This window comes from Opisthocomus hoazin, chromosome 8, assembly GCF_030867145.1.
Source record: "Opisthocomus hoazin isolate bOpiHoa1 chromosome 8, bOpiHoa1.hap1, whole genome shotgun sequence".
In the NCBI taxonomy this organism is placed as follows: Eukaryota; Metazoa; Chordata; class Aves; order Opisthocomiformes; family Opisthocomidae; genus Opisthocomus; species Opisthocomus hoazin.
Window position 1 is genome coordinate 62,989,962 of NC_134421.1, and position 10,749 is coordinate 63,000,710.

Sequence of the window (10,749 nt, forward strand, 5' to 3'; positions counted from 1 at the left end):
AAATTGCTATATGTTCTCACTTGGAGGGGTCGGTTTGTTTTCTGTATGCAGTATGTTTCCCCTTTTAACGAATGTGTGAAATTGGGGAAACAATAGGAAGGATGTGGCCTGAAAGAGAACATTTTTTAAAAAAACTTCTCTTCACTCTATCTTCATGTCCGGAGCAGGAGTCAAAAGCCTGACTAAATTCAGATACACACATAAACTGATTCAGGCCGCTTTTTCAATCTGCCCATAGCAGGCAGAAAAAAACCAACCCACACCAGCTGCATGCGCAAAGCACTGATCTCTGGGAAGTCAGTGGCACGCTGCTGAGTGATTTCAATAGAGCTTGCTGAAATTTCTCTCCCCAAGTTGAATTTCTTCTCACAGACCAATCTTCCAAAGAAAGAGAACGGACAACAACAGAGGTTGCGGGCTGTGGTCAGTGGCTGTGTGGTTCCTAAGCTCCTCAGTGGCCACTCCTATGGGCTGCCACCTAAAATTACTGCCCTGCTTTCCCACACCCATAATTCCTTAAGGGTAGCCTCTAACCTTTTCATTTGTCTCTACAGAACTTCTCTGTTTCAAGCCAGGCACCAATTCACTACTGATGTGAAGGCAGTAGCCCATCTTGATGAGCAATCAAAAACCTACTGCATGAGTGTTTTCTAGAAGTTTTTCTCTTTTCCAGCGTGAGTTTTCTTTTTCTGCTCTCTCACACACTAAAGAGCTCTGTCTTTACAAATATGGTGTCTGGAGAGACTAATGCAAATGTTGTAGAAATGCTGCTCTACTCAGTGCATTTACTAGATACGCCTAAGTATCTAGCAAATACTTGCCTTTGCTCCGTATTCTGGGGAAGGAAAACTTCCTACAGTGAAGGGCTCAGTACTGTTGCTGAATCTGCGCTGAGGGATGTAGGCAACAGTGGGGGGTGGGGGGGAAGAAGGAAGAGAGACAAAGTGACTTCATCACTTCCACCCTTACAGAGAAGATAATGAGGAAAGCGTTTTCCAAATAAAGAAAGTGAAGTGTCTTCAGACAGCTAAGGAGGCCAAGAAAACTGCCAAGAGAGGAGTCAAGAGAAGAACATTCCAAAAAGCTGTCCTTAGCAGACCATAAATCTTACCCAGTGGACAGTTCAAACACTTCACTTGCACCAGACCTGCACTTCCCTGTTTACTTTCTTCCTGTCAGCATTAAAATAGAATAATAAAGTACCAAATAAACAAACAAAACAAACAAGAAAATAAGCAAGTAAACCCAGTAGAGAAGAAAAAGAATTGAAGTCCCTGTCTGTCAGCAGTGTTGAGGAGTCCCTTGGATCACACTGTGCTGCAGCCTGTGCAAACACCACTGCCTTGCCATGTCCGACCCAAGAGAGGAACTCACAAACTCTTCTGAAGTGTCTGAAATAACCATTCAGAGGAATACGGGAATGCCAAGACTATATTTAAATATTTAAAAGGGAAGCGCATCCAAAACTTTTGTTTTATGCCCAAGTGAGTTTTGGCTGCTTGAGCTCACATCAGTTTCACAGATTCCTTCCTGCATTTAGCTAGAAACTACTTTAAAGCTAAGGAGCATTTTACGCTCCTGAAGATTTGTCAGGGAAATGGGAAGAAAAGTCCATCCTCCCCAGCATGGAGTGGGAAAGACAGGAAACTCTGCTTCCAATTTTGAAAGAGAATGCACAATCCATACCCAAATAGGCAGGGAAATACCTGTTTGGAGGAAGCCAAGCAGAGCAGGAGCCTGGGGAGGTAAGCAAGCATGCTGGAAGGAAAACAAATGGATTTTGGAAACCAGCCTGGTCTCTGTCAAACATACCAGTAAAACTGACATGTTCCTGCAAACTGGGCTGGTAAGATCTGCATGTCATGATGGGAAAAGTTACCGATAAGAAAATTTAGTAGCTTTAATGCAAAGGCCAGCTAAAGAAAACTGAAAGGCTTTTTCTTTTTTTTCCCCTTTTTTCATTTTTTCCCCAAGCGTGTGTATAAACCAGGCAGGAATGTAGGGCTAAATAAAAAACTTCAGGGGAAAGTAAAAGAAATTAATGCTTAGGGATTAGTGTTAGGCAGTTATATGAACTAAAAAGCTGTTAACACTAAGTGACATCAGAGGGGATTAAAGAACATCATGCTGACAAATACAACCCAGTCTCTCTGCTAAGATAAATTGAGAAGTTAGCCTGGAAAACCCATCCAGAACTTTAAAAGAGACTCCTGACCAAATTAACTAAGATAACAGCCCAGAAAGAGCTCCACTAAGGAAGCAGATTTCTACAGGAAAAAACTTTTAAGACTTCTTTAACACTAAGGCCAGCCTCTGGTGATACCTCAAAAAATTAAAGTGGAATAAAAGGGGAAAAAACATCCCAAAGGGTCTCCTAAGGCCTGTGCGCTATTTTGATTAGCAGTGTAGATTCAAAGGATTAATATTAATTACCTAGGGGTTTTGAGCATTTTAAGAGCCAAGGCTGAGCTTTTTAATTCCTAACCTTTGGGGCCTTCATGTGCAGATTATAGTTACACTGGTGGGTCCAAACCAGTACACAGCTGGCTGAACACCGATGAGGTCTACCAGTCTGCTTCCAGGACAGCAAAGGGCAATGCCAGAGCTTCTACACTGCTTCAGGCACAACAGATACGTGTGTATACACATGCTTGAACACGCACACACACAATGACATACGTAAACACGCTGCCACTCTATAGCGATTGGGTTGGTTTGGATCCAGCAAGTCCGGAGCATGGGCGAAGGAGCAGAGGCACGTATGACTTTTTCTGGCAATCGAGGCTTACACTACAGAATTTTGTTATCACAAATTGCAAATTCAGGATGTGAAAAAATCGTACTCCTGGCTGTCACCACTAAGCTTCCCCTTGTTATTCTCAGTTATTAGGCAAAGTGAGATAAATGTTCCTGGACCTTTCTTCTCAAGTTGTCCTATTCCTGTACTAAGGCACTTCAGTCAGCACAGCTCTAGAGGACAGGGAAACTCTCAGGTTACAACCCTTTCCCTGAAGTATCTGTGTAGACCAAGAAGTTCTGAATTAGTCACCTAAACAGCATCGTGACGGCATCTGTGTGCATTTGTGTGAGTGTGGTGTGCATTTTGTTGCCTGTCTATGTGTGTGCCTTAGTGCTCAGTCACATCCAGCCTCTGGCTATGTATGGACAGTTTGGTACAGCGGGCTGTGGAGCACCTCTCCAAGGATAGCCAAGCCTCGCTGATGTGGGATCTGTAGAAGCCATCTAGGCCACTAGTATATACCTTTCTCTGTGTTAATATACTTGATGGCAAGCTAGAATCATCAGTGTGGACATTTGAAGGCTGGTAGCTGAATATTTCAGGACTGCAATGATTTTTCATCTCCTACAGATATTCTTAGAGACATATTCTGAATATGTTCAACAGGAAAAATTAAGGCTACGTGGGGACTTTGCCAACAGAAACATGGACTTCAAAGAACTATAGGACCAGGCAAAAATTGGGGCTCAGCTGCCTCATGAGGATACACAGCAATGAAAAAGAGAGGCTTATGAGTGAATGCTTAATTGAAAGCTTCCACAACTTACACTACTGTGAACAGCAAATTTTCTGAGCTTTCATTTATTTAAACAAAAAAAATAAAAAAAAAAAAAGAGAGAGGAAACTATAAGATGGCAGTTTTGTAACTGCTATGTGAAGTTACAGTACTGTTAAACACAGGGCTGAACAGCAGATGGCATATTTACACCCAAGACATAAGACTATTGTTGACATGGTTTGTAATACCAATGTTGATGTAAATGCATATTTGCTCAGTGTGTGTATCATGCTGACATTAATGCTCAAGGAAAGAAAACCACCTGGAAATTTTTCAGTTAGTATAATCTGGACTGAATTAAATACTATAAACTCACATATTACTCGAGGTAAAACCTCTCTCCAGTGGAGGGAAGGACTATGTCCTTGTTTGCATTGTGCACCAGTCTCATCTAATCCAATGTGTGCCTCTAATGCCATATTTCCTGCCTTATTTTTAATAAATTGCTATGAATTCCACTCTCCTGTATATATTTTTTCTCCCAATAAAATACATCTGATAACCCAAGCAAGGACAATACCAGCTTAAATACACATAACTTGAGGTATCTGAAGAAAACATCAGCATCTCATGGGGTCTGAAGTGGTGCAGTATTTTGCTCTAGTGTTGAGATTTTCCCTAAGGAATTTATTATTATGTGTACAAAACTACATTAATAAGGTTTTTAATTATTATTATTATCGTAATGAAAAATGTTTGATTAGTAAGCAAATCATCCAATCCTTATATTCAGTTAGACTCTGACTGAGCGAAGTTGATAGTCTGCAGTGGAACTTTGGTGCCCAGTTTTGAAGTAAAATATACGCTTTTCTCCTTTCCCACTCAGTACCAGCCTGGAACATGCCTTGAGCACTGGACGAAGTCAAGATCTGAAACAGTCCCATGACAAGGTCCAAGGGGTTCAGAAGGACGATTTAGGACCTACCTATTAGCCCTAGATAGAGCTTTGACAGTGAGCTCAGTGCAAGTAGGATCAGGTCCTCAGACATAGAAGCATGACTTGCGCTACATCCTCTGTGACCAGATGGGGAAGTCATTGCACCTTCCCAAGTCTTCTGAACCAAAGAGAAAGAGCTTTAGGAAAGCTGAAACTATCAAGCTATTCTGTTGTGGCTTTTCACACCATATATCCTATGTTGTAAAAACTGAGACAACATGAAAAAAAAATTATCTATTCATTTTAGGGCTTACTTTGGTATTAGCCTTTTTATGGTTTGCTTTTTTCCTCACAGATGTTTTCTTTCCTATTTATTGCACGTGTTTTTTATTGGAACATAGCTGTCCAGAAATCGGTGCTTTTGAAGGCAGAGTAGATACACAGCTGAACTCTGCTAAATGGCCTGCTCTGCTTACACGAGGCTTGTTAAATAAGAAAGAGCAAAAAGCAAGTACTGAGCATCGATGTGGGTTTTCATCATTTATCATCTGCAGATTATACTGCTCTTGCAACTACAAAAGATAAAGCCGTAAGAGAACCTAATATGAAGGCAATATCCCTTTATAGATCTTTGTTGTGCAAATTGCTGTACAAGCAGTTAATTCTCACAGCTCCCACGAGGTAGTCAGGTCACCTGAACATCCTTAACACTTCAAATGTAAAACTATAACAAGATACGGTTTTGACATATGGACTATTTCTAGATTTTTATAACTTTGGAAGCATTCCTGCACGGTTGAAGCTATTGGCAAGTCTCCCACTGATTTCAGGAGTTCCTGATAAAATCCACTGATTTTATGAATCAATTAGGAAAACTCCTTTTTGGACTACAAACAAAAAGAAAATTCTGTTTATCACAGAAAATTCAGAATCAGACTTCAAACACTCTGCATATGAGTTTATTTGTAGAATGAGCCACTGTTGATATAGCTGGAGTTGTTAGCCAATATATGTTTAAATCATCAAAGTTTTAGTGCAACCAGAAATGCTTAGAACTTTGACATTTCAGCTGGATAATGAAAAAGAAGCAGTGAACTTACTGTCCCTTATTTGAACTTACCGAACCAGAATGCTGTGATGCTAGAGCAGCTTGACAGTATTCTGCTGGACAGAGGCACCAATCTGGTGGGGCTGGGAAGGGTGCTGCTGGTTTCCTTTTTTGCTAGCTATTGCTGTTGGCTGGTTTTGCTATTAAGTGCAGCAGCAGCACCTGGGTTTGTGCAAGTTATTGGTCTTTTTTCCATCAGCTTATGTACCACCAGTAGTATTAAGTGACAGAATGAGGGGAGGAGCCCTTTCCTGAAGTGTGAAGTATATTAAAAGAAATAATTAAAATTCCAAGCCTCTCATACTGAAATTGTAAGGACCTACAAACCTCTTGGCAAACACTCATGTTTAAGTTAAGCACACCCTTTCCACTGCAAATGTATTCTCTGCATAATATGCTTAGGCCATTCTCCATGCGGAATTACGGCAGGAAGCTCCTGGGGAGACTCAGCAGGATCACAGCATGGATTTGGCTGTATCTTTAAGTGAAATTCTGTCATTGGACACTCGAAGATATTCAAAGTGCCAGTCCTCCTTACTCTGCACACTAAAATCCCTCACTGAAATCAGAATTGAGAGTCACTCATTTTTCTAAGGCTCTGCGTAGCAATGGGGTTCCAAAACTTCTTCTTTAAATAAGAAATATAATGCTAATTAAGTTGTTGTTTTTTATAAAATACTTTATTAAGAATAATAAGAGTAAGCAAGGTTACAAAAATACCAACTTTATTAACTAATGAAGATGCCGTTAATTACAGAAGATTTGTAATACAAGTTATAACCACAGTGTTCCCTTTTCATTAGGCATTCAGCTAGTTGCATTTAATGGGAGCATTATTTTTCCCACTTAAATATGAAAAAATACTCTTAGCATATGCTGAATTCCACAGGCAGCTCCCTGAAGTGAGATCCCATGCAAGGAAACACCATACATAAATGCCCAAGAGTATGTCTAAAAAGGAACACTGTAAAATTTTAGGGTGAAAAGCCATGTTAGTTCCTGCCAGCAGCCCCAACATTCATAAAACAGTAATATACCAGTGCACATGAGGGAGGAAGAAAATAATTGATAAGGAAACAAGGCTGAAGAACCAATCCAACAAGTTTTATGCAGGTTCCATGGGGGTCAGCTGGTTTGCAACTAGCCTTCCAGAAGGATGGCGAGGAAGCCTCCCCTGTTGCAGTTGCTGTGGAGCTGAGAATCCGTATGTTTTCCGGTGCGCAAGGGTGCCTGTAGTTCAGTGCATGGCCAGAAGGAAAAGCACTGAGCAACTTTCAGCCCCCACTCTTTTGACAATCACATTCACTGATTTCAAGGGACATTTTGCCTGAGTAGACTTTGACCCTCAGAGATATGTTTGGACCCTCGTCTGAAAAGCTCTAGCTCATGTGAGTAGCTCTGTCAAGTACATTGGCATTACCTGCAGCAAGGGTTCGCAGAATGCCTCAGAGAATTTTAATCTTAAACTAGAGAAGAAGATTTCAGCAGCAGCAGCAAAAATCTAGACCAATACATTTCCAGTGAGAGCTACAGTTTCTCTGAGGGTCATGAGGTTTATGAAAGAAGAAGAGATAGGGAAAAAGAGACTTCTTAAGGGAAAAATGTTTTCATTAATGAAAGGAAGAAGTGTCAGCTAGTTCCAATGCCCAAAGAATATCAGTAATTAAGTCAAACTAACTTCAGTACCACAAAATCAGCTCTTAGGTTTTAATCCCAAAATTTTATATCCAGTTACTACACTTTTCAGAGACCAAGGATTAGTTACAGCAAGGAAAATGAAGATGAAATTCAATGCAGTTTAAGAATGTCCTTGAATAAGAATTTAAGTTCTGTACACTTTCATTCTAATACAAATAAAATCACATCTACGAAGTAAAGTCCAGATTCCACTGAAGTTAGTAAGAGGATTTCCAGCAATTTAGATGGGCACTAGATCAGGTTCCCTTGTTATTACAGATAGATAGAAAAATTTTAGAACAGTGAAAAAATATCTATAGAGTGTCCTTTCTTAAGAGAATCCTGTAGTTATAACAGTTGCCTGGTACGGTACCATTGGTACCAACAAGAAATATTCACAGGAATAAATGAAGTACAAATTCATTACCACATATCATCATTCTTCTCTTCCCTTGCTCTTCAGAGCCTCACATGCCCTCCATACTGAGATAGGGAGAGCAAGAGTACCTGATAAGCAAGTGTATACAAACATGTTAAGTTCTGGAGCATCTACTCTGTACAATTAATTTTACTGAGGCGCTGCCCAGAACAAACAGGTAAAAATCCTTACACGTTGTCTAACAAAAAACAGTATTTCTATCATATATATATATATATATATGTGTATATATATATATAAAAATCACAGTCTTCTGCACAGCAGAAGCTTTTAACCAAAATATTTTAGCATTCGATTTTTTTAGATAGACATAACAAAATGCCTGCAAATATAATACAGTAAGCACATAACAATTCTTAGAATACAAAGAGTGAACATGGAATTATATACTTTATCCATATTCTACCTGTGACTGAAAACAAAACTCACTTGGAGTTTTTTTAAAAGTCTCTCTTAAAAAGTTAATCCTTTCAACAAGATATGGTCAGTATGTAATCAGTAAGAATACACTCTCACGTACATGGCAATAATTAACTGTAAATACAACAGGCTAAATCCTGCCCTCTTTAGGTCTGGCAAGCAAGAGAGCCCAGAAGGAGCATAAAGCCTTCAGAGGCAGCCAGAATAGATCAAGACAGACCATCTGCGTAGCATCCACAACCTCAGGTCCGCTGTACAGAGAAGTTGCACCTTGTCCAAAGAAACTATTTACATCAGGAGGAATTTCAGAAGCTCTGCTTGCTGAAAGACTTCTTCCTATGTGCCAGTAGATTCTACTGGATGCTTGACACAAATCTCAGCCAGCCAAGCCGCTTAAGCGTGGGCTGAAACTCATCCCAGTTCACCAGGAGATGTAAGCATATCTGAGTCCCACTGAAGTCAAAGTGCACTGCTGAAGAAAATAATTTGGTGAGTCAACATGAGGGCTGCCTCCCAAGACAGCTCCCCTGAAGTGGTTACTTTCTGCCAGGACAGAATTCAACTCTGCATCTTCTGAATGAAATGTCCTTTTACGTGTCTACACCGTGATTGTCAGCTAAGCAGCAATGCAGTTAGATATGATACACATACCATACAATTTGTTACTTGAAACATATATACAATTACATAGTCACAAGTGAAGTAACAGTGCAGTTACTTATGCAATTACATGTACAGTAGTAAAACTAACACTTGGATATAGGTTGTATCCTTTTTCCAGAAATTACAGGGTAACTGGTGCTGCCTAGAACAACATATTTGTATAATACTTCCAGCGATACAACTAAACGTCTAAAAGGAGAACAAGCATGTTTCATAGATGCTGATTATTTGTTCCCTTTCCCCATCAACATAAAGGAAAATGATGGTTCTACATACAGACCATAAACACTAAACTATAGGTGATATTGTCCACATTACATACTAGATCGTATCAATCTCTGCAATAATATTACTATCCTGAAAAGGATTATGCAAAGGATATAATTTTGTCCAAATCTAGGTAAGGTTTTATTAAAGATCTTAAGTCTCTGAAAGACTATTAATGTAGAACTTACTTTTCCCAGTATTAAGTCTCTCAGCCAGGTGCCAGATTCAACCATTCTTTTCCTGCTGTAAATACAGAGTTATTTTCATGAAATAACCAGAATCAACTGAATTTTTGACACCTGTCTGTTGAGAAAGATTTGGGCATATTTGATTGAAAATTCTTTTAATGGCCAAAGCCTGTCAGTAGCCAATCAGGATTAATTTTTCAATCTGTATGAACCACTCTCTTTAGTATTGTAGCTAAAGCTACAGTTATTTCTGGGACTAACTTTAAAAAAATAGTCGATAGTTTGCTAACCAATCCACTTCTATGTCTCTTCCCTCATCCAAAAGGGTTTTTGAAATATCTGTTAGGGGACCACACACACACTGAAGGGACCAAGTCCAGAACTAGAGTCTATAAGCACTGTATAAAAGAGATATCGACTTCTATGAGAACTCTGCTTATGGCAGGCTTGTTAAAGTCCTCCATTAATGGAAAAACTAATTTCTGAAGAGATTATTTTTACATGAAATGTTGAAATCTTTGACCTCTTCTAAGGGGGGAAGAGAAATATGATCATATATGCTGTCCTTGATAGATGCATATATCTCTCAGTAGGCCTTTTGTCATATATGAAGAGAAATATATGGCTCATAGAAAGAGCAAGATGAGTTAAATAAAACTGAAATTTGTTTCTCCTTCTAAGACAATCTGAAGAGCAGCATAAAAGAGGTCATATGATCTATTTCTACAAAACCATTTATCATCCAGTAATAATGTCTTTGCAAAATTGTTTACCCATTCAAGTATCTTCAGGAGACATGTCACCATACTTGCATATACTGTAAGTCACTCCAGCATTTATAAAACAACACTGATAGACAAAAACACCAAAACCATCCATAAATATTAAAAGAAGCACAACAAACTTGACTATCAAGTAGTTAAAGAATTGTTGATCTTTACATTACACACCAGTTCCATGCTGTCCACAATCTTTCTTTGAATGGAAATTGTTGAGTTTTTCAGGGTTTTCTGTAGGTCATCATAATCTTGTGTATCCACCGGGAATAATACGAGACCCGAACAAAAATCCCAGGACGATTTCGAATGGCACAGCCACGGCCAGGAACAATGACACCAACTACTATCTTCAGCCTATTTTGTTCACAAACCAAGGGACCACCATAATCTCGCTAGGAAAAAACAGACATAAAGAATGTCATTTCTCAAAATGCTTCAAGAAAGAGCTCCCACCTGTCTTTTACTGACTGGTTTCTTTTGGGGATGACCTAGCTCGGTGAACAGGCAATACAGTTATTCTGGCCATAGGACAAAAACCAGCTTCCAAAACCTTTTTCATAACCAGAATTTATGCAAACCAATGTCAAGGTTGGCCTTTGACTTTTGATTGTTTCCCATGCAAATTAAATGCTCTGATCCATCTTTACATGTGATTCTAGCGACTTCAGACCAGCAGATCTTACTCTTCTCTTTCAGCTACCTGCAAGCTTACTATTTTTTTATATGCATATAAACCAGATGAGCAGAAAGTGA

General features: G+C 39.3%; 1 protein-coding gene across 3 annotated transcripts in view; it reads right to left on the reverse strand.

The window, feature by feature from the left end:
- Window positions 1-6,272: 6,272 nt before the first annotated feature.
- HGF (hepatocyte growth factor) overlaps window positions 6,273-10,749 on the reverse strand; it is a 63,540-nt gene continuing 59,063 nt past the window's right edge. For 2 of the 3 annotated variants that reach the window (XM_075428874.1, XM_075428873.1), the window contains exon 18: window positions 6,273-10,388. In XM_075428874.1, the coding sequence (XP_075284989.1) occupies window positions 10,218-10,388 (171 nt within the window). In that variant the 3' untranslated portion in view covers window positions 6,273-10,217. The remainder of the gene's footprint in view (window positions 10,389-10,749) is intronic. The other variant, XR_012764855.1, reaches the window with a different exon arrangement.